Genomic DNA, 26,118 nt, shown 5'->3' with positions numbered 1-26,118 from the left:
TCTCTCTCTCTCTCTCTCTCTCTCTGAATATACAGAGTGTGATTAAAACGGTTGTTCTCTGCGGAACAGCTGGTCGTTATGACATCACCTCTTGTGCACATGGGTCTCAGTGTTGTGTTATCTGGACACATATGCTGAAAGAAACAGTCTTCAAACAAATAAGTGTACTATGATCGGTAAAACCGAATACGTCACAGTTTAAAGGTTACTGTTATGCGTGAAAATGGGGTTGTAGGCCCCACCACTTGGGGTCTACAACAACTTCCTGCTGTTAAAGAACGAATCGACACAAGCCACACAAGACCCCAGTGAATAAATTTCACTGTTTCAATCGGGAGCTTTGTTGGCACCATGAAGCATCAGCTTTCATGTTCAGCTGTTCAATAGATTTGGAGCCGGTTGGTTTCCTGGATGTCTCTATGTAAATCTGGCTCTAATGGTTTTTTTGTTAGTCCCAGAGCAACACATTTCCTTAACATGAGGGGTTTGGTTCACATGCAATTGAATTTCATTTCAAAACGATGATACGATGATGTCCACAACATAAAATAAATGTCACAAATTAGTTCAATTCCATTTCTTTTCTCAAACATATTCCGACTCTTTGACTCTTTAGTATTGTACTTGTCTGATTAAAGGCCTGATATTTGGCCATTTGAAGTTTATCGTCATTTGCCAATAATATTGTATGATTGGCCAAATGCAGAAAAAAGCATCAGCATGTCTTTCCATTAGGGCTGTCAAAAAAAATTCAAATTTTGAATATTCGTCGAATTTAAAAAAATATTCTAGGTCTGCGTAAGCCGTCAGGCAGCCTTATCAGTGGCGCACAAAATGCGACGACAATGTAAGTGTCATTGCATTTTAATGCTTTTGTTAGCCTATCTAGATGAACCCACTAGATGCGGCGCTGCTATGTTGTTCATTCAATATATTGCGGAAAACGAGAGCATCGGTGTGGAGATGATGTTGTTTACGGCGAAACTGAAACCAAGCCGTTCACACAGAACGCATATTTATCACATTTTCTAGAGGGACATCTATCAGCGTTGCACTCGCGTCTCGCACAAGAGAGCGGCATGTTTAGAAAGTCATGTAAAATTAATGCAAGTTCAACTTTTACAAAACATGTCTCAAGACTTTATGACGGTTTTCCCCCATCCCACTGTATCTCATGTTTTTAAATGAAGAAAGTAGCCTACTCTTTGTGATTGGTTTTCGGTACTTTGTATTAAACTATAAATACATGCATGGTGCGGTTTTTTTTCCTAATTGGTTTAGCAACTTTATTAATTATATATGATTTATAAACATTATGCACTTTTTTCAAAGATAGTCGTGTTATTTTATTGTGCTTTGAGAAAGTCATGTAAAATTAATGCAAGTTCAACTTTTACAAAACATGTCTCAAGACTTTATGACGGTTTTCCCCCATCCCACTGTATCTCATGTTTTTAAATGAAGAAAGTAGCCTACTCTTTGTGATTGGTTTTCGGTACTTTGTATTAAACTATACATACATGCATGGTGCGGTTTTTTTTCCTAATTGGTTTAGCAACTTTATTAATTATATATGGTTTATAAAATTATAAATTATGCACTTTTTTCAAAGATAGTCGTGTTATTTTATTATGCTTTGAAGAAACGTGCATAATATTTTGCTCGATGCGCCCTCTTGTGGCCTCAGGAAAGAAGCCAAACGTTTTTTTCCCCCCTAACTGAAATTATGCCTTTTAAATTCGAATATAATTCGGATTTTGATCATATTTAAGTGGAAAATTTGAATTTAGTTTTTCAGTCATTTTGACAGCCCTTCTTTCCATCAACAGGCTAACCAAAACCAGTGCATACAAGTCCACACAGGTTTCCCAACATCTTTTTACTAATGTATTTCCTTAATTTGTAGAGTCAAATATTATAATTATCAGATTCTTTAAATAAATGTAGACAAAATTTCACAACAAACAAATATACAGTGTATCTTTAGAAAAAGTGGAAAATTTGAATTTAGTTTTTCAGTCATTTTGACAGCCCTTCTACCAGTGCATACAAGTCCACACAGGTTTCCCAACATCTTTTTACTAATGTATTTCCTTAATTTGTAGAGTCAAATATTATAATTATCAGATTCTTTAAATAAATGTAGACAAAGTTTCACAACAAACAAATATACAGTGTATCTTTAGAAAAACATTTTATAATATTTTATAACAATTTCTCAAACATAAAACATTTTATTGCTGATTGTAACTAGAAAAATATAAATTAGTAATATTCATAATTTTATGATGTGCAGTGGTGGCCAAAATTATTAGAACACTTGTATTTTCACCAGCTAAAATATGGTTTTAAGTCAGTTATTTCTGTCTTTTGCTGTAGTGTGTCAGTAGGAAATATCAGTTTACATTTCAAAACATTCATTTTGTCATTAAATGTAATAATCCATTGAATAAACTCACTGGATTATTACAACAACAACAACAAAAAAACAAAAACATTTTTAGCTAGTGAAAATATTTTGGCCACCACTGTATATAGTCTTATGTAATTTATATTTTTTTATTATGATTGTTGTTATTATTATTATATTTAATAATACAAATTTTTATTATGACCCTTAAAGCCACCACGAGGAAGCCCTTAAAGCTTCCCTTTTTGATGATAGCATGAAACAGCAAGTTTATAAGCACTTCTCATTACAAGTTTAGAAAGATGGTGTGCGATTTCTGTAGAAAATGGAACTACTGACAAAGTTAACCTGCCCATTTTTGTGCGTTTAATAAATGTTTGACTAACTTACTTGATTGTATGTCCAGCTTCCAATAGTACTGTCAGCTCTATTTGACACATTTTACCATATTTAAATTATTTAGTAGAATATCTTTCAAAGTCAGCAAAGTCCTGATAAACATGGTAATTGTACAACACAGTCAATTCACATGACACAAAATGAGCAATGTGGTTATTTTGACTTGAACACCCACAAACATTTAGCAAAGAATGAAACTGATGGATATTGCCAGCATTTAACGCTATAGGATTCTGTAAGCAACTTGTGGCAATTCAAGCACCTAAATTTGTCTAAGGGCTGTTTCACCAGCCATTCAAAAGCAATCGAGCTGGATAACGAACCAATCAGCAAGTGGCGAGGGCGTGACAGAGGCTTTTTGTAAGGAGGCCAAGCTAAGCGGTGTGACTCTGGCCCAGTGCCAGGCTCCTAACAGAACGGAGGCCAACGACAGCGAGCAAATACATATGCCGCAGGGTGCACGGCGACCCCCACTACTGATCTAACATGTTAAATAGATCTCTGACACATATTACATTTGAATACAGTAATATTATTATTATTATATCAGTGGTGCAAATGTGGAAGTCTTTCAAGGATTTCCACAATTGCACAAATCCAAAACAGGTTCTCCACTGCTGCTGTAAAAGTGAAGTGCAGTCCAAAAAAACTCAATCCATAGGGATTACAAAAAAAATTACCATAAACAAAGGGTTAGAACCAAAAAGTACCAAAGTACCATAAACAAAACCAAAACAGCACAAGACTTGAATGTCAGTATCAAAACAGAAATGATGGTAAAACAAAACAATTTTATTATAATTTTTAAATACATTATTAGTATAAAAACACAAATATACAACTAGATGTAAATCCATATGTTGTTTAAGATCACAAGGAGAATTTATTCACTACTATTTTGGTACAATTCCCATTTCCAAATCAACTGACTTATGCGACTGTTGGCCTTTTCTTCAGGATTATAGTGTAGCTCTTTACCAAAAATCTGAAATGTTTTTTAATAAATGAAAACTCAATTTTTGGGTTCTATAGAAGCATATATCTGTGTTGAATAACCTAAATCTAGATCCCTCTTAAATGGTTTCATTAATATTATTCGCTAAAATCAATTAATCTGTGGAGGAAAGGAATGGGATTTTTTACCCCTCAGAACATGACTATATAACTAACTCAGTTGTTACAAGCCGCTTTACTGTAAAAAGAAACCCATTATGCGGTCTTCATTTTTCAGATTTTTTTCTAAACATGCTGTGATTTGCTATTAGCAATGAGATCTGTATGTCAAATTACTGCACTGCATGTAAGACTGTAATGGCTGTGTTTTATTTAAGGCAGTTATTCTTCATATATTTTAAGCCATTTGAATACGTAAAAGCTCAGTTAGATCAATACGCATTTGATCTTTCAATGCCTATGGGTGATTCATGGCTAGCATAAGGGCTGCAATTCCAAAGATTTACGACGGGCCAGCACCAAAAAAAATTAAATACCAAAGAGAATCAGGACATGTTGAGGCAAGAAAGGCTGCAATTACACAACCGAGTCTGGTTCATGACGAAAAATAGCCATTTTTGGACTCAGACTCTCAGTCATAACCGAAGACTGTATGATGATACACAGGTGGTGTAGGATGGGATGTCCTCCCAGAAATGATGGTAAAACAAAACAATTTTATTATAATTTTTAAATAAATTATTAGTATAAAAACACAAATATACAACTAGATGTAAATCCATATGTTGTTTAAGATCACAAGGAGAATTTATTCACTACTATTTTGGTACAATTCCCATTTCCAAATCAACTGACTTATGCGACTGTTGGCCTTTTCTTCAGGATTATAGTGTAGCTCTTTACCAAAAATCTGAAATGTTTTTTAATAAATTAAAACTCAATTTTTGGGTTCTATAGAAGCATATATCGGTGTTGAATAACCTAAATCTAGATCCCTCTTAAAAGGTTTCATTAATATTATTCGCTAAAATCAATTAATCTGTGGAGGAAAGGAATGGGATTTTTTACCCCTCAGAACATGACTATATAACTAACTCAGTTGTTACAAGCCGCTTTACTGTAAAAAGAAACCCATTATGCGGTCTTCATTTTTCAGATTTTTTTCTAAACATGCTGTGATTTGCTATTAGCAATGAGATCTGTATGTCAAATTACTGCACTGCATGTAAGACTGTAATGGCTGTGTTTTATTTAAGGCAGTTATTCTTCATATATTTTAAGCCATTTGAATACGTAAAAGCTCAGTTAGATCAATACGCATTTGATCTTTCAATGCCTATGGGTGATTCATGGCTAGCATAAGGGCTGCAATTCCAAAGATTTACGACGGGCCAGCACCAAAAAAAATTAAATACCAAAGAGAATCAGGACATGTTGAGGCAAGAAAGGCTGCAATTACACAACCGAGTCTGGTTCATGACGAAAAATAGCCATTTTTGGACTCAGACTCTCAGTCATAACCGAAGACTGTATGATGATACACAGGTGGTGTAGGATGGGATGTCCTCCACGTACAGAATAATTAATGACAGTCCATTGAATTATTGAAAATTAATGCACACTGTGCATTACGCTCTCAGCAGGATTGGGCAAGTAGAGTCTTTACAAATAGCAAAGATATTTGAGTTAGCAACGACTTCAAAAATAGCAAGTTACCTCACTACTTAGAAATCTGATGTAGATTTTCAGTGGAGAAACTAATTGTGTGCAAGTTCCTGAGAAAGTAAGAAACAGAAACTTGCTTCTTTACTAATTTCATATTAATAGCAAAATTGTCATTTATGGAAGCCTGTTTCTGCCCTGGATATAAATTTGAAAGGTAATTGTGATTTTTTTTATATCACAAATCTGACTTTTTTTCTTCGCAAATTATAATTCATTAATATTATTCGCTAAAATCAATTAATCTGTGGAGGAAAGGAATGGGATTTTTTACCCCTCAGAACATGACTATATAACTAACTCAGTTGTTACAAGCCGCTTTACTGTAAAAAGAAACCCATTATGCGGTCTTCATTTTTCAGATTTTTTTCTAAACATGCTGTGATTTGCTATTAGCAATGAGATCTGTATGTCAAAGTACTGCACTGCATGTAAGACTGTAATGGCTGTGTTTTATTTAAGGCAGTTATTCTTCATATATTTTAAGCCATTTGAATACGTAAAAGCTCAGTTAGATCAATACGCATTTGAGCTTTCAATGCCTATGGGTGATTCATGGCTAGCATAAGGGCTGCAATTCCAAAGACTTACGACGGGCCAGCACCAAAAAAAATTAAATACCAAAGAGAATCAGGACATGTTGAGGCAAGAAAGGCTGCAATTACACAACCGAGTCTGGTTCATGACGAAAAATAGCCATTTTTGGTCTCAGACTCTCAGTCATAACCAAAGACTGTATGATGATACACAGGTGGTGTAGGATGGGATAATGCGCATGACAATCGCATTCGATTAATCGTGCAGCCCTAGATGAGCTTGTTTCTTCATCGATGGAATTTAGCATTACATCGCTTGCTCACCAATGGATCCTCTTCAGTGAATGGGTGCCATCAGAATGACCTCACAATAACCCACAAGACTCCAGTCCATCAATGAATGTCTTTTGAAGTGCGTTTATAAGAAACAAATCCACCATTAACCATTGCTTCTGGCCAAAATACCAGTGCATAATCCTTAGTAACGCTTCCTCTAGTGAAAAAGTCCATGCCCTGTCGTCCTCGCACATCAAAATCTGCCAACATATTTGTTTAGAACTGTTTTTGCTTAAAAAACTGTGCTTGATTATGTATATTTCTGTCCTGAACTTCTTAATTGAAGAAAGCAATATTATACAAAGAGAACTGGATAATTTAGCCGGAAGCAACGATTTGAAATTAATGATTAATTTGTTTATTGCAAACAGAAAGCTTTACACTTCACAAGACATTAATCAATGGACCGGAGTCGATTATTTGTGGATTTACCAAAGAGAATCAGGACATGTTGAGGCAAGAAAGGCTGCAATTACACAACCGAGTCTGGTTCATGACGAAAAATAGCCATTTTTGGTCTCAGACTCTCAGTCATAACCAAAGACTGTATGATGATACACAGGTGGTGTAGGATGGGATGTCCTCCACGTACAGAATAATTAATGACAGTCCATTGAATTATTGAAAATTAATGCACACTGTGCATTACGCTCTCAGCAGGATTGGGCAAGTAGAGTCTTTACAAATAGCAAAGATATTTGAGTTAGCAACGACTTCAAAAATAGCAAGTTACCTCACTACTTAGAAATCTGATGTAGATTTTCAGTGGAGAAACTAATTGTGTGCAAGTTCCTGAGAAAGTAAGAAACAGAAACTTGCTTCTTTACTAATTTCATATTAATAGCAAAATTGTCATTTATGGAAGCCTGTTTCTGCCCTGGATAAAAAATTTGAAAGGTAATTGTGATTTTTTTTATATCACAAATCTGACTTTTTTTCTTCGCAAATTATAGGTATACATCTCACAAATCAGACTTTTTTTTTTAAGAATTGTGAGATATAAACTTGCATTGCAGTGAATGGGTGCCATCAGAATGACCTCACAATAACCCACAAGACTCCAGTCCATCAATGAATGTCTTTTGAAGTGCGTTTATAAGAAACAAATCCACCATTAACCATTGCTTCTGGCCAAAATACCAGTGCATAATCCTTAGTAACGCTTCCTCTAGTGAAAAAGTCCATGCCCTGTCGTCCTCGCACATCAAAATCTGCCAACATATTTGTTTAGAACTGTTTTTGCTTAAAAAACTGTGCTTGATTATGTATATTTCTGTCCTGAACTTCTTAATTGAAGAAAGCAATATTATACAAAGAGAACTGGATAATTTAGCCGGAAGCAACGATTTGAAATTAATGATTAATTTGTTTATTGCAAACAGAAAGCTTTACACTTCACAAGACATTAATCAATGGACCGGAGTCGATTATTTGTGGATTTTTTGGACTCTCATTCTGATGGCACCCATTCACTGCAAAGGATCCACTGGTGAGCAAGTAATGCAATGCTAAATGTCTCCAAATCTGTTCTGATGAAGAAACAAACTCATCTACACATGGGATGGCCTGAGGGTAAGTAAAGTTTCAGCAAATTTTCATTTTGCCCAACACTTTCAGATTTCCCCCCCTTTTCTCCATCCCAAAAAAATAATAAAAAATAAAAAACTGAATCCATACAATTGTGGTGTTCCCCTGTTGTTTATCCCAAAATTCCTTGATCCATTTGTTTTTCCATACAAACCTCATCAATATAATGTAGCAATACAATATTCCATTGCCATTTTACAATTCTATCTCAGCCTTCATCTTAATGCTCTGTTTTTATCCAGCACTATAGTTCATTATTGTGTTCTTAAAAGCATTAAGGTTTTGCATTAATCGAATTGAACCTGATCTGAGGTATTCATATCAAACAACAAATCCACCTTCTTATAAGTCACACTGGTAAAGATTATATCTCAACTGGTAAAGACTCTGCTGTACCATTTATAACGCAGTATATCAGCAGCACATTTTATAAAATTCAAACACTAACATATTGTTTGGTCTCAAGATGCACATCAGTAATGTTTATTTCTACGGTATTTTTATAAAAACTGCTTAAATATCCTAATTTAACTAATGCCTAGTCCTGGTTTAAGTCTGTGAAACTGGGCCTATATGCTTTTATTTGACATACTAAATATAAAAGCAGCATTCTCATGTTTAGGGAAACTTGAATTGTACACTTTTCCCACAGCAGCCCAGTCTGTGTCCTACACTATATTTCCGATCTTGTATACATAAACATCTGTTATTCACTAATATATCTCTCCATTTTATCACCCATCAGTCAGTCTCCGCTCTCTAGATATCGTTATCAGCCACTGAAAACCCCATTTTAATTGATGCTTTTGTTCTCCTCTATCATTTCGATATCTAATGGTTTGTAACCACCCAGGATCATAAGAAATGAAATACCAGCAGCAGAAGGACCGCACTGCAGCATCTGGCATGGGTCGCAAAGCCACCAGTGCCACCCTAAAGCCCTTTAGCCTGGAGAAGCACTTGAGTGGAAGTCATTTAGATAAAGACATGCTGGGCGAGTCCCTCACAGTCATCAGTCTGATGACAGCAGTGAATCACAGCGCTGCCATTAATCAGACATGCACTTCCAGGACGACAGGCTGTGTCTCAGTGACAGAAATACGCACAGGAACAAACTGGACTGATTACACAGCAAGTGTGGAAAGCCAGCTGCATGCGCTTGTGTTTGCAAGTTGAAGGGTGTCATTTCGGTTCCACTAGGGGCACCAAACACAACTGCGGAAAAAAAAAAGATGATATTTTCCGTTTCAAAAATTTGTCTTTCACTGCTCAGACAAAACAGACAGCCCTGCCCCAAACATACGCCATAACAACTGCACTCAACCCCTAAAATAACAGGTTCTTCCTCATCTTGATTTGTTTGGGACGTGTCCCACTTTATATTTTCCCATTACTCAATGTTTCTGCATCACTTAATGTGTGAATATCATAAAGCTGTCCGCACCACTAACAGTCGTGCAAATATATATCCTGCGGTATAAATGGTAAAGCAATAGTTAGGGCCCAATGAACCAGTGTCTGTGAATATTAAACCACAAGGAAATTATGACAGAAACACACTACTACAGTGTGTACAGTAGAATGTATTTCTCAAAGTAATAATAATGTTTATTATAACATTATGTTTTAAGGAATATCACACAATAGAAATCTTTGCCAAAAAAATTATAATATATAAATATTTTTTTACAAGACTAATTAAATAGTAAAAGTTATGCATTTATTTAATTACCACCATTTTTTTTTATAATAAATTGCATCAAATCATAAACCACAGAATCCAAGCACTATTATTGTTCAAATTTTAATAAATTGTTAAAGTTGTATTAATTTAAATTGATTAGACATCCTTTTTTTATTATTATTAATCCAGAAAATTTTCAATGAATTTGCTGGAGAATTTTTTTTTTAATTCATAGTCAAGTAAATCTTGGACCACTCACACTGTTTGATCCATTCTAAGTCACTAGTAAATGGCATACATCACTTTAAAAAAAAAAAGAGAACTGGATATAGTGTTTAAATATCACTTTTTTTTGACTTTGTAATTTTAACCCAGGGACTGGAGGTCAGTGACTTAACATGGGTTCCCATGAATTCAATACTGGGCTTCCCAGTCAGTTTGAGAGGCCATTGTTGCATTGGATGGCTTGGTGAAACTCAAAATGAGGCGCTAACCGCTCCAGTGCATTCTGATATTGACGTTCCACAACATGACAGGACAATAAACTTGTAAATGTGACGACATCCCATTCTTCACCTATTATGCAACCAGACCCAACACAGTAAACTCATGGTTGTACGCGTGGTCGGCACCAACCCGTCAAGCCCTTTGCTTGGACCCAGCAGGCCTCCCTGTGCCAAATTTCCTATGTGTCACAACAGCAACATATAACCCATGTTGTCTGATAACATTGCATGTAAACTAAAATTTACATGGAAATGCATAGCTGAGGTTTCAGGGCATCTGCTTATTTAAACATTTTTATTTCGGTGCGAGACAGATCTAAGAGACGAATTGACGAAAACCCGTCACGCAGGTTACTGTAGTTATTTACATAGCAAAATGAGTGTTTTAAATTCTCAAGATGCGTTGGTGCTTCCCTTCCTTTAAACAAAACTGGATGGTTGCACACCCCAGTGTCTATGTCCACTTTATAGAATTGCACATAAACCAGACAACAAACTATGTTTTAAGAACACATAAAACAGAAAATCATGAAGTTCAATGAAAAAGAAATATTTAAGATTCGGACCTCCACACGACTACACTATTCAAACATAAACAAATTTGTGACATTATATACAGACCATTAACTCCTTTGTACAGATGGTCAGATTTTCTTGCATCCGTTCAAGCACAAGATACTCTGAAACATTTCAAATCACGCTGGAGAACATAATCAATAGGTTTAGTAGCGGTCAGTATATAAAAATCCACTTCTGCTGTTATTAAAGCAAAAGCGGACAAATTAAATAGCCTACAAAAAAATTTTATTCTGAAAAATGATTATGATTATACTGATAATGTAATTCAGGGGGTTTTAATTAGCCTATATAATGAATTAGAAACGAAAACAGAACATTTCACTAGTGGTTTCTGACCACAGACTCCTCTGGGAAAATAAAGTTGTGTATATTTTGTATATATATATATAATTTGATTTAAACTAAACTAAACTAAAACAGTGGCCGCAGCAGGATGTGGAATTATCAGGCTTCGGTGCTCCATGTAGGTTAGTTCCGGGTACAGCCCTGACCGCCAAATTAACAATCCCACTATGGTCACACCCCAGTGTCTATGTCCACTTTATAGAATTGCACATAAACCAGACAACAAACTATGTTTTAAGAACACATAAAACAGAAAATCATGAAGTTCAATGAAAAAGAAATATTTAAGATTCGGACCTCCACACGACTACACTATTCAAACATAAACAAATTTGTGACATTATATACAGACCATTAACTCCTTTGTACAGATGGTCAGATTTTCTTGCATCCGTTCAAGCACAAGATACTCTGAAACATTTCAAATCATGCTGGAGAACATAATCAATAGGTTTAGTAGCGGTCAGTATATAAAATATCCACTTCTGCTGTTATTAAAGCAACAGCGGACAAATTAAATAGCCTACAAAAAAAAATTAAATTCTGAAAAATGATTATGATTATACTGATAATGTAATTCAGGGGGTTTTAATTAGCCTATATAATGAATTAGAAACGAAAACAGAACATTTCACTAGTGGTTTCTGACCACAGACTCCTCTGGGAAAATAAAGTTGTGTATATTTTGTATATATATATATAATTTGAAAACTGGATGGTTGCACACCCCAGTGTCTATGTCCACTTTATAGAATTGCACATAAACCAGACAACAAACTATGTTTTAAGAACACATAAAACAGAAAATCATGAAGTTCAATGAAAAAGAAATATTTAAGATTCGGACCTCCACACGACTACACTATTCAAACATAAACAAATTTGTGACATTATATACAGACCATTAACTCCTTTGTACAGATGGTCAGATTTTCTTGCATCCGTTCAAGCACAAGATACTCTGAAACATTTCAAATCATGCTGGAGAACATAATCAATAGGTTTAGTAGCGGTCAGTATATAAAATATCCACTTCTGCTGTTATTAAAGCAACAGCGGACAAATTAAATAGCCTACAAAAAAAAATTAAATTCTGAAAAATGATTATGATTATACTGATAATGTAATTCAGGGGGTTTTAATTAGCCTATATAATGAATTAGAAACGAAAACAGAACATTTCACTAGTGGTTTCTGACCACAGACTCCTCTGGGAAAATAAAGTTGTGTATATTTTGTATATATATATAATTTGATTTAAACTAAACTAAACTAAAACAGTGGCCGCAGCAGGATGTGGAATTATCAGGCTTCGGTGCTCCATGTAGGTTAGTTCCGGGTACAGCCCTGACCGCCAAATTAACAATCCCACTATGGTCAAGGCTTTGCTTATAAATATTAATAGCTTTACGTTCGCTACTGGGTGAACGTCCCGTGACCTACTTAATATTCATGAGCCAAGCCTTCCCCACAGTAGGATTTGTGCATTCGCGCCGCGGCCAACTCCCAGAACAGAAAGAACCGGGAGGGCTCACAAAAGAGGACTGGCTACGTGTTACAAAGAGCCAGTTTACCGTTTGACAGCTGCATTTGCAACATGCACAATAAACAACTTCGTGTGTACCGCCTGAGGACACAGTTATCGATACTAGTTTGTTAAATTGTGTATTTTGTGTAACAAAGTTCTTGATTTTATTTTTTTTTAAATTACATCTGCACAATGCAGGTGCACCATATTTTAAAAACACTTTCAAACGGTTCACAGTTTTGGGAAAATTAATTACTGCTGAAATAAGTTCACCGATATATTCAATATATATACAAATTTTAAAAAGTACAATTAATAATAGCCTGTTATATAGCTAAATAATATTTTCAATATTTCTTTTGAAATTGTATGATTAAAAAATGTCAATTAAATTAAATATGTAAATATTTAAGTATACACAGTACTGCGTTTAGTCAACCCCGCACTATGACTTTGTACAATAAACGATAAATCAATGAAAAATGAATATTTGAAGAAATCTCAGGATTATATTCTCTTTCTAATAAATACATGGTGCTAGAAGTAGCTAGAGAACAAGGCTAGTAAGCTAATTGCTAAACATGAACAGGAAAAAAACTATTTTTACAGGATAGGTGTATCCCCAAATACTTGTTTAAAAATCATTTCGCTTTAGATTGCAACAATGTATGTATTAACAATTGAAAAACATATCATTTGTTAGACAGAATGCCTAAAAATCACCTTCTCCAGACACCCATTTTGGTGGCATGGTTCGTTTAATTTAAACTCATTCAAAGTATGCCATGAAAAATCAGAGCAAATTTGTTAATAAATGTTAAACACAGCAGCTTCATTCACCAGCAAGCACGATAACTCTCTGGCTGTCAAAGCCGGACAACCCGAACGAACTGCAGTGTGTAAACACTTGCTCCCGCGACGAGCCACCTCCAACCGGAGCGAGTTACAGAACAGAAAGCGAGTAACCGACCGGACTCACACACGCGGCCTCGGTCATGTGTGTGTTACATTGTAGCGCGCTAAACTAAGTACACACAACAGCGACGGCAACAAATGTGCTTTGACGCGCTTTACCTCATTGCTCGACGACAGCGCGGATCCTCTTCAGACGTAAAGCCGAACTTCCAGAGGCGAAAACACAAGAGAAACCGACGAGATCCTCATGGATGAACCCACGGAGGGGTTCGGCGTTTTTGTTTAATCTGTGGGACGAAGGACAAGCAGCACAGCGCGATGATTTCCTGGTTGAGGAGTGAAGGAGGGGGTTGGAGGTGAAGTATGGATAGAGTTGCTACTGGAGCTAGGCTTGTGTCAACTCCAATCAGTATCCTAGACTCGTGTCTCGCTCCAAACAAAGTCGACACATATTCCGCCTCATGCCCTCGTCTCCATTCGCGCGGCTGTTTGTAAAGTATGGAAGCGGTTTTCGATAAACTCCTCTTGTTCGCCGGTCGGTCTGTTATCGTTCATTCGCGACCGAAAGCCCAACCTGCTCCTCAACTCTGAGGAAGAGCTTTCGTTCCTGTCTGTCTCCCCCTCTCGAGCTGAAAAACAGGCAGAGAAATGTCCTCATCCACTCCCTAGCGGCCGAGCTCCAGAATTCCACTTACAAATTAAACTGCTGATGGAAATGACGACGAGTTATACTAGTTCCGACTGAAAAGTTTTTAATATAATCTCCCATCTTTATATGTGTTGGGTACATTACATATTTGTTTTATATATAGCCCAATTTTATATACTTACAATGCCCACGTGAAATGTTTATTGTAGCCTAAGCCAGAGTATGTTGTTTTCAGTGTTGGGGAAAGTTACTTTCAAAAGTAATGCATTACAATATTGCGTTACTCCATGAAAAAGTAACTAATTACGGTACTTAGTTACTTTTTGTGGAACGTAATGCGTTACGTTCCTTTTGCGTTCCTTTTTAAATCTGGACAGGGCTTGCTTGTTTGCTTTTAAAATAAAAAAGTTCTATTTTTGGCAAATATAAAAGCCTTTTCACACCAAAAGGGAAATGAATAAGCCTCAGGCTGAAGGGAAAGTACGTTTACATCCGTACAGTACAATGCAGAAGAAGACATTTCAACACACTTCAGCAATAAACAAAGACAAGTAATTTGTGCTTATTAGTACGGTTGAACTGGATCATCGAAGGACAGAAGCAAAGACATTGGTTAATAGAATGGGATTAAATACATAAAGGATATTTGTGTTGTTTAACACTTAATTATTGCAGGTTTGTGGCATATTCTGAGTTGCATTATTATAATACTGAGTCTGTGGGGTTTTTTGTGTGAGTGAGATGAATTAATGCATATTCATATTTATTTTAGAACTACAGTAACATCTGATTTCTCTCAACATGGGGACAGGAGAGCTGTCAAGCGATAAATTGGAAAAAAAAAGTAACTTGCGTTACTTATTTGAAAAAGTAACTTGTAAATTAAAAAGTAATGCGTTACTTTACCAGTTACTTGAAAAAAGTAATCTGATTACGTAACTCGCGTTACTTGTAATGCGTTACCCCCAACACTGGTTGTTTTTTAAAAAGTACCGTGGTAATTCCATAAAATTTAGTATATTTTAGTATAGTAATACTTTTTAATGTATCTAAATCCGCGAATACTGAATATTTAAGTGTTTATAATTAAATAAACGGTAGATGATGTATCTTTCAAAAAACGAATCATTTTTAAAACACTTAAATCTTCAGCAAATCTCAAAATGGATATCCATTTTCATACTGCACAATATAATGTTGCCATGCTATCTATCTGTCTGTCCGTTTGTAATATATAGGCCAAGTTGAAAATGGTCATCTTTAAAGTGGCAATATGTGTCCACACACAAGTAATTTACATTAAAAAAGGAAAATTGAGAGAAATAGCTTGCATATGTGATGATCAAATATCACCTTGTTTACTGGCATTTCTTTGGATAGATGTAAAGCATCCAAACATGTGTGTTACATCTGCCACTGACCGTACCGTCTGTTGGCTGTCTCGCTCTCTCTCACACACATACACAAATAGTTCGTCTCATGTCTGGAAGTCTATTAAAAACCTTCTAAATCAAATGCCAGAGTAGATATGGATATGTCTGACAAATACGAAACCATCTAGAATCTATAATCCTGCAGAAGGCAGTCACTCACAGACATGGTTTAAAATAAATAAGCATTTGAAGTAATTATGTAAGCCTTTGATAATTACATAATCAGATTTTCATCCTGTCAGGCGTGTCATTTTGGTTCAGAGGAGAACACGTGAGAAAAGAAACAGATGTACAACTATCAAAAGTGCTTTTGTTGTGTGTGTTTGTGCATGTGTAACGTGAATTATACGCATCTGACTGCTTTGATTAAGCGTCTTATCTAAAAGGAAACTAGTGAGTTGTAATTTTAGGCTCACCCCTCCTCCATTGAGCCACTTTTACAAGCTCCCATTCTGGCTCTGCTTGCATGGCACAGTTTCACGGGATAGCGCTTCGGACTCTGTGGCCTATAACATTCTTTACACGCTTCCAGAATCATGACTAACAGAGTGATGCATAACAGCATAAAACACCATCAGGAGAATACTGTGCATGTGCAGGATATTCTAAAGAATTTCTGAAGGCATTCTGGACGGAGGCCAAACAACACTGACCCAGCTTATAAACAGTAACAAATATGAGCAATCTGCAGTCTCTTGACATGTGTAGATCAAACAGAAAATCAGTCTGTTTTAGTCTTCTCCTTAGAAAAAAAATGTACCAAGTCATTTTCAAATCCATGACCAATTTAAATGATAGTTATATTACGTCCTCTAGTGGACAATCTTTGGCTGTACATTAACAGTAAGCCATTTATCATGTTTACCACTAGATGGGGATGTAAGTACATATATACACTGAACAGAATTATAAACGCAACACTTTTGTTTTTGCCCCATTTTTCATGAACTGAACTCAAAGATCTAAGTCTTTTTCTATGCACACAAAAGGCATATTTCTCTCAAATATTGTTCACAAATCTGTCTAAATCTGTGTTAGTGAGCACTTCTCCTTTGCCGAGATAATCCATCCACCTCACAGGTGTGGCATATCAAGATGCTGATTAGACAGCATGATTATTGCACAGTGCTCACTAACACAGATTTAGACAGACAATATTTGAGAGAAATAGGCCTTCTGTGTACATAGAAAAAGTCTTAGATCTTTGAGTTCAGCTCATGAAAAATGGGGGCAAAAACAAAAGTGTTGCGTTTATAATTTTGTTCAGTATAGTATTGTCCCTACCAGGACAGGAGATATCAGCGAAGCCAAGAAATTAACTTGGGCTCGTGGAAAAAAATGCCACTAGAATGACAAAATGACCCAGAAAATAAAAATGTTGGAGGAAAATATTCTCTGTTTTATCTGTTATATTTCCATATATCTTTAGTGTCTCTCTGCAAGTTGAGTGTTGTTGAATATGTAACTAATATGAGACATGAAATATATATATATATATATATATATATATATATAAAGAAACTGAAACAGATGTAAAGAAACCGAAGCTGTTAAAAAAAACAAATGTGAAGAAACAGTAAAAAAAACGATTTAAGCAGTTGTTTTATTCAAATGTGCTGTGATTAGACAGCATAGATAGTCCTATATTATCATTTATTGCAACAAGACAAGAGCTTCTTCACCCCACATTAGATTCAACTCATAATTGAAATAACATGGTTCAGCTTCTAAAAAAAACAAATAGTATTTTTTTTTTACTTAGTATTAACGTATTTTATAAGGTCTGTTTGCTCTATGATATTTGTCCCCATATATTTTAATATACTGGATAAAATGTTAAACATAAATGTCAAACCTTTTAAGGATTGTTTGCTTAATATTATCCTATTAAAATACATTTGAAATAATTAAATAAATACTTCAGTTTGAGCAACTGGCCACATCCCTGCTCAGAAAAAAAGGTATTTATTACTTTTTCTTTCTTTCTTTCTTTTTCTGGGCGCTATGGTGTTGAAAAACTGACCATTTTAAGAAATATTTTCTTTCTAAAACCAATGTTTTAAACAGAAAGTGTTTGGAAATCTTATTTTAATTTGTGATGTTTTTCCCTCAAGATCACTTTCTACGCTGTTTGTCAGTAGCAACGGTTGTGATGAATTCTGTGATGTTTTGTGGTGTTAGCTGGTTTGTGGCGGTCTAAAACATCTCATCCGGTTTGATTACATTTACAGAAATCAGTATGAGAAAATCTAAATGTCTACAGATGGTTAAGAAAATATCAAATTACAATCGGTTGTCACCTAAAACCACGTACTCAGCAATGGCTAACTCTCCACTTTTATCATGTTATGTATATTGTTTATTTCCCATCCATGCAAATAATAAAGTGTTAATTAATAATGTTCAGAGGCGGACAGTAACTAAGTACGTTTACTTGAGTATTGTACTTAAGTACACATTTTGTGTATCTGTACTTTACTCCAGTATTATTTTTTCTGGGAAATGATTTTAACTTTACTACATTTGAATAAGTCTTGCTGTTTTGCTTTTTTGTTAAAGTAGTGTTGCTGTTGTAAAGTACATCTACATACATCTACAGTTGTGTTGCTGGGTTTTAAAGCTGGTTTGATTGTGGATGAATGGCTACACATAGATGTGTGCACACACTGTCAGAGCTGTGTGAGATCCCTACCATCCTGCTTTTGTGGGGGTGGGTAGGGGTGTTCAACATTTTTTTTGTTTTGTTGTTTCCCCCATAGGTTTTTAACATTCTAAAAGCTCTTTATTCCAAATATACTACAAGCTAGTCAGTGTATTCAGCAGGTGTAATGTATTCTAAGTTGCTTCAGAGGTATTGCAAGTATTACTACGTACAACAATAAAACAGTGCATTGACATAAAAAAGGAAATTTACTTTTGGTACTTAAGTAAAAATCTGTCTTTACAACTTTTACTTGTAATGGAGTAATGTTTAACCAGCGGTATCTGTACTTTCACTCAAGTAATGGAGTTGAGTACTTTGTCCGCCTCTCATAATGTTTAATCTTATTTCTCAAAATGGAGTACACTTTTATAGAAATATCTCCAACAACACAAGCATTAAATCATTCCCATCTGTGGATGCTTTTAAGTCTAGATTGAAATCGTACCTTTTTGGTAGAGCCTTTAGAATTGACTAGAGGTACCGGGTTTTACATTTTAATGTTGAGTCTTGATTGTGTGACTGTATGCAATGTTGCTGGAAAGCACTTTGGTCAACGGCAGTTGTTTACAATTTGTATTGTATTGTATTGTATTGTAAGCAGGGTTTTTTTTGTGTGTTGTTGAGATAATATAGTTTTTATTCGTTTTTTTTATTTTTATATATATGCATATATGGTTTATCAGTTTTAGGCTGAGTTATTTTAATATACATCAAAATGAACTAAATGAAAATGAAATTAATTTATTTTTTAAATTCAAATTTTTTTTAATTAGTTTATTTGATTTGATTTCAGTTCAAGTTTATTGTAGCCTAAGTAACACAAATATTTGATGGTTTTTAGTTAACTATAATAACCCTAAACACAAATACGTCTATTTTTACATTTCAGAGTTTATAATAGGAATGGTATAAAACTGTAATTTACAAACAAGAAAATTGTAATGTAAACCAGTAAATTCAACAATGCACACTGCTATTAAAATCTGTTTTGTACCTTTAACATACTGACAACCACCATAATAATGCAGGTGATAAAGGAGAAAGCCACATGAAGAATCAAAGCTCATCACAAGTAGCTTTGCCACAAGCAGAAGTATATACTAATATATAGAAGGTGCACAGAGTCATTCATGCAAACACTAAACACCATCATGTTAACACACGTGATACTTAAATAATGCATTCAGCTTTCATTAAACAGATGATGTAACATAAAGCCCAAATATACATTATACAACTTTAAAAAAACATGATTATTTAAACAAAATACTTTCAAATGTGGAGTGTCATGCAGGGAATTCTGGGAATATCAGTTTACAGTTTTTGACTCAATTATATATTGATCTGTTATTTTTACTTCTAAACACTGTAAAATTAACAGCATTTTACTGTAAAATTACATGAAATGTCTGGTTAGATATTTTACAGTTTTTCCCTGTATATAGTACGGGAACTTACTGTTAACCTATTAACAGTTTTTTCCCGTAGCGTTTTTACAAAATGTTACAGTTAAAATTACACTTATTTTTTACAGTGTATGCTTGTGTTGTAATTTCAAGTAGGTTATTATTTCTATAAAGTCATATAGCAGATTTGAAGAAATATGCTCTGGTCTGACTCAAAAACTTGATTCATTTTAACAGTGGCATGAAAATATTTCCATAATTTCCCTCAGGTGTTTGTTTCGTGCTTTGTCAGGTGGATTGTTATGGGATTTTCCAACGTGTTTTCTGAAACATTTCCATTAGAAAGGAAATGAAGGTGTGGAGAAACGCATATGCATTCTACAAAGGTAACTATAGGTTCCCCCCATATATTAGTTATTATAATACTCAAAATAATTTTTTTCGAAGTTGTAAATAAAGCAAAGATTATTTGAGTATGCCATGAAAATAGGCTGTTTTACCAACAAATAAAACAAACGTTTAATTCAGTGTGTTACTCACTGATTGTTTGATTTCTGAACGTGAAAATTGTTTCTACGCCATTTTTAGTGTAATATTATAATCTTGTATATATGTGTTTTTAGTGGTTTTATTCTTGTAGAATAAATGATAACATTCTGACTTCTTGTGTTACCTTCAGCATTATATAAAACTAATATGCAAATATCTTGTGGTCCGTTTTCATACAAATGTAGAACTCTTTAAAATGGAGCCATCAAAAATAAACGCACGAGGCATTTTTAGTGGAAATAGAGCACTTTTCTAAAGTAATATTTCCAGCGATAAAACAAGGAGTAACAGAAATAATATCCCTGATTATATTTCAGGATGTGTTTTTCAAATCAAGATAGAAAAAAATGCATCGATAACATAGAGCCATGCAAATATGACTTTCAAATAAAATAAATCTCATTCTATATTTTGCTCCATGTTAACCCAGTTTTGATTAAGTGTAACTGGAAAAAAAAATTGCTCAAATAAATTGTTAGTTCTAAACACTATATTTTTTTGCAAATTTGTATAAAATTGCTTTTATATTTTATGTGTAATTCAATGAGATTCAGAAATGTGGTTTTAGTATCCAAATACGTTTGGGACAAATACCGTGTATAGACTGAAAAAATGGGGGAAGAAACAAATATTGCAATTATTATTATTACTACATTATTTTGGTACCACGGTAAATTGCTGAAAAAAAACACTGAATTACGTCCTGTTTAACATAACAGCTTTAGAACAATCGAGTTAACTCAATTGAATAAGCCGATAACATAGAGCCATGCAAATATGACTTTCAAATAAAATAAATCTCATTCTATATTTTGCTCCATGTTAACCCAGTTTTGATTAAGTGTAACTGGAAAAAAAAATTGCTCAAATAAATTGTTAGTTCTAAACACTATTTTTTTGCAAATTTGTATAAAATTGCTTTTATATTTTATGTGTAATTCAATGAGATTCAGAAATGTGGTTTTAGTATCCAAATACGTTTGGGACAAATACCGTGTATAGACTGTGAAAAAATGGGGGAAGAAACAAATATTGCAATTATTATTATTACTACATTATTTTGGTACCACGGTAAATTGCTGAATTACGTCCTGTTTAACATAACAGCTTTAGAACAATCAAGTTAACTCAATTGAATAAGCCTGCAGTGTCAAATTAATTCACATCTTTTTCTAAAGCAATAGTGAGGGTCTGTTTTGGATTGATTTGACTTTAACTGTACAAAGTGCTAGAAGTCACAACGGATCGAGTCATAATGTTCATTAAAAGTTCACTTTTTAGGTGGATGCTACACTCTAAAAAATGCTGGGTTAAAAAGGGACAAACCCAGCTATTGGGTTGTTTTGACCCAGCAGTTGGGTTGTTTTGACCCAGCAGTTGGGTTGTTTTGACCCAGCGGCTGGGTTATATTTAACCCAGCATTTTTTTAGAGTGTATTGTTCAGGATATTACATTATCCATTGTTTTACGGGATTATGTCCATGTACAATCATGTAGCTGTCAAGAAAGTGGAAAAAATATTATTACTAATAACAGACACTAATATGGTGTAAGGTCAGGAACGTTTTTTTTTTTTTGCCTGCCAAGTAAGGATTGAGTATTCACTGTTGGGTTGTTTTGACCCAGCAGTTGGGTTGTTTTGACCCAGCAGTTGGGTTGTTTTGACCCAGCAGTTGGGTTGTTTTGACCCAGCAGTTGGGTTGTTTTGACCCAGCTATTGGGTTGTTTTGACCCAGCGGTTGGGTTGTTTTGACCCAGCGGCTGGGTTATATTTAACCCAGCATTTTTTTAGAGTGTATTGTTCAGGATATTACATTATCCATTGTTTTACGGGATTATTTCCATGTACAATCATGTAGCTGTCAAGAAAGTGGAAAGAATAGTATTACTAATAACAGACACTAATATGGCGTAAGGTCAGGAACGTTATTTTTTTTTTGCCTGCCAAGTAAGGATTGAGTATTCACTGCTGAGTGATGAGTATTTATTATTTAGACGGTACATATCATATTGTATAAACAAACCAAGGTCCAATAGACAATTCCCCAAAAAAAGGACAACTCCAACATGACCAAAACACTGCAGACTTAAGCCTATAAATCACAAATGTGACAGCAGTTCATGATAAGATCTAAGACTGAAGCGTCACCTGGAAGTCAGGACTCTAGTATTCCGAGCTCCAGGCGAACCCACACGCAGCATCCAGGTGCAGCGGCCCCAGGGGAAAACAACACAACTCCGTTCAGGAGCCTGGGAAAATGTCATCAACTGATTATCTAAAACACACTGTAAATGGTAGAGTGATCCATTTTCAAATGTTTCTTTACCGTTCAATCACTGATCGCTCTTCAGATCACAAGCAGCTTTTGTGAAACTGATATTTTTCACAAATGTATTGTGCGCCAGGCATAAATTCAAGATGCTGTACAAAAAAGTAAAAGCTGTACAATTTGAGGTATCGTTCATGTTGTTCAGGGTGTGGTGGAAATTATGATCTTAAGTTTAATACTTACAATATCATAAAAACAGTAATATTTTGAAATATTATTACAATTATATGTGACCCTGGAGCACAAAACCAGTCTTAAGTGGCTGGGGTATATTTTTAACAATAGTCATTGTATGGGTCAAAATTATTGATTTTTCTTTTATGCCAAAAATAGGATATTAAGTAAAGATCATGTTACATGAAGATATTTTGTAAATTCCCTACTGTAAATATATCAAAACTTAATTTTTGATTAGTAATATGCATTACCAAGAACTTCATTTGGACAACTTTAAAGGCGATTTTCTCAATCTTTTGATTTTTTTGCACCCTCAGATTCCAGATTGTCAAATAGTTGTATCTCGGCCAAATATTGTCCTATCCTAACAAACCATACATCAATGGAAAGCTTATTTATTCAGAATTTCAGAAAATTGACCCTTATGACTGGTTTTGTGGTCCAGGTTCACATATAACAAGTGTTATACAAGTGTGTGTATATATATATATATATATACATATACATACATGTTTTTATACGTTTTATTTATTCATGTTATCAAAGCTGAATTTTCAGCAGCAATACTTCAGTTTTTAGTTTCACATGATCCTTTAGAAATCATTCTAATATCCTGATTTTTTTTATAGACAATTTAATACCTTTTTTTACACTGGAACTTTACATTTTTTGATGAATATAAGGCTCAAAAGAACAGCATTTATTTGAAACAGTAATTATTTACTGTCACTTTTGCTGAACTCAATGCATCCTTGCTGAATAAAATAATTATTTGCTTACAAAAAAGTTAAACTATTTAAAATAAAACACACTGACCCCAAGCTTTTGAACAGCAGTGTAAATTAAAAATATATATATATATATGAGCAATAAATATAGTGATGACTGCCTAATCAAACATTAATAAAATGACTAAATCTAAATATTTTAATCTAGCCCTGATTAACAATTGATATACCATATCCAAGCAGATTCCATCAGTTTACATTCGTTTTAACCAGTTTTGTATTAAAACACATTAAAAGAAATGAATAAATAAATTTAATAAATATGACACCAGTGGATAACAATAAGCCAAACTGATACACAGTGTTAGATTTTCACTGTTCCACTGAATATTTAAGTAACCTGACTGAGTGATTTCCTGAAACTGTCCTCTCAGGTCAAGTCCTGGGATAACCCTTTTGTCTATATACTTTAAAAACACAATTAAATGTAGAGATTTTTCCCCCCATGGTAAACCCCTTTCAGAAAGCTCATTCTAATTTTTCAAAACAAACATTTCTGTCATTTTCAAAAACATTAGAGAAATCAGTTAAAAACAAGGAGGAATGGTTTAGTACGAGGGGTCAGCGGAGCCCACGGTGGAGGGCAGGGGTGTGAAGTGACAGTCAGCACATCTGGTCACATTAATAATGCAGAGAGCTTTAAACGGCAGTTTGTCACTTATTGAGTGCTGCCTGCTGAAATCTAAACTGACACCCAAGCTGCTGCCAAGGGACTCTACCAAATGAGAGTCGGATGGAGGGAGGGGGACAGAGAGGATGAGAGGGGCACCAGACAGCGAGAGTGGAGTAAAGAGGACAAACAGCAACGTGAAACTTTTGTCTGATGAACACACTTTCTGCTTTGTCTGTAAACGGTCCATTTCTGAACGAATCATACAATAGATTTAGAGGTTTGAATATCCAAAAGTTTATTTAGAAAAAAAGCAAATTTTTATACAACTTAAACAAAAACGGTTCAAATGGCATCTTTCCGTATCTTTTCTTTGACCAGACAATCTCTCATAATGATGCTAAACATTTCAAATCAAAATACAATTTTTGCAGCACAAGGCAAACTGTACTGTTCCTCGATTGCAAAACACTTAATTCGCTCAAACACTTTAACGCGGTCAATGAGTGTCCAGGAGATCGCCTGTACTTGAACAGACGTGTTACATGTCAGGTTTATTTCCCGGTGATGAGTGGGTTTCTCAGCACCACGATGACTGAATCGCCTCTCAGGAACATCTTTGAGATGTACCGATCCTTGTTCACTGGTTTGGACTTCTTCTTGCCCTTGCCACTCTTGGGCACCTCCGTCCACATTTCTTTGACATTCTCTAGAACCATGTTACAATGCCTGAAAATCCAGAGAAAGGAGACCGTGAGGATCTAAATTATGAAAACCTCTTTTTTTTTTGTTTACCACTTGTATCTAAATATGATGTGACCCAATTCATTTCAGTTCAAGCTAAATGAAAAGCATGTGTGTCTTTTCGTTCTGATTGAGATAAATCTGAATTGATTTCCTATCTGTCAGAAAGAGGTGATGCAGATCATAAATCTATTAAATAGAAGAATAATTGCAGCATAAAGCTTTGAATCAGACTACCTGCACAATCAGCTTTGTGAAGAAAAAAAAAGTGTGTATGTGACATTTCAGTCCTGTACATGCTTAGCGGTAAAAAAAAACTTCAGAAAGTAAGTATGATATATGCGAGCATCAGTATAATGTTTGAAAGCATCCCGACACCACCCATGCGGCTGAGAACGGCGTTTGGCTGAACATGTAAATATGTGCCACACGCTTTTACTCTCAATAACAAAATAAACACAACAAAAATGACAGCGGTGAGAAAACAGCAGTTCAGAAAGCATCTGATCATAGATGGGAATATGTTTCCACTAGCTCAGCAATAGGATCTTTGTATTCAATTGTTTTAAAGCAAGCAGCTTTACAGTATTAAACATGAAAAACAGTTTCATTTCAGCTTTCATTTATTATTACAACTTCAATTTCAACTATAAAGCAGCTCCAGTGTATTCATGTCTTACTCGCCTCTGACTTCAAGAGACTGAACACATGAAATGAGAAGATCTTCACGTCAAAGGCAGAGCCCCAGAGCACACCTACTTATGTAATGGCCATTGACCAATGATAGTTTGAAGGTGTTTACCAGCCGAAGCTTCGCAAGTCGTTTTGAACTCCTGAAACAAACTCCAAATGAACATCATTTTGATCTGATTTTTGTTCAAAATGCCATTACACTAGTTCGATCTTTGATCACTTTAAATATAATGTTGCACCAAAGGCTTTTGAGCTCAAATTTACTCCAAACACAAATTTATTGTAATGTTAAATCTTTACCAAACATTGCCACTATCCCTCAAACCACTAGGTTTTACACATTCGTCGGCAAGACAAAAATTTCAATATAATAAAATTTAGTATGATCACTATTTCTTTTATATATTTTAATAAGTACAGGTCAGAATAAGTATGTTAGTATGTAATATGTATGCAAATAATAAGCAAAGCACGTTTTATTCTTACATAAATATATCTGTTATGCTGGATAACAATGGAACATTATTTCACCCA

The 26,118-nt window shown here is 34.7% G+C and overlaps 1 protein-coding gene across 1 annotated transcript in view; it reads right to left on the bottom strand.

The window, feature by feature from the left end:
- Positions 1–14,194, bottom strand: part of LOC107572732 (vasodilator-stimulated phosphoprotein-like) — a 61,931-nt gene extending 47,737 nt beyond the window's left edge. The window contains exon 1 of the mRNA XM_016259168.1: positions 13,661–14,194. Coding sequence (XP_016114654.1) covers positions 13,661–13,665 — 5 coding nt within the window. The 5' untranslated portion in view covers positions 13,666–14,194. The remainder of the gene's footprint in view (positions 1–13,660) is intronic.
- Positions 14,195–26,118: the final 11,924 nt, after the last annotated feature.

Source organism: Sinocyclocheilus grahami, unplaced genomic scaffold, assembly GCF_001515645.1.
Source record: "Sinocyclocheilus grahami isolate Dianchi unplaced genomic scaffold, SAMN03320097.WGS_v1.1 scaffold1802.1, whole genome shotgun sequence".
Lineage (NCBI taxonomy): Eukaryota > Metazoa > Chordata > Actinopteri > Cypriniformes > Cyprinidae > Sinocyclocheilus > Sinocyclocheilus grahami.
Note: the sequence above shows the minus strand (reverse complement) of the source record. Positions and strands in the feature narration are given on the sequence as shown.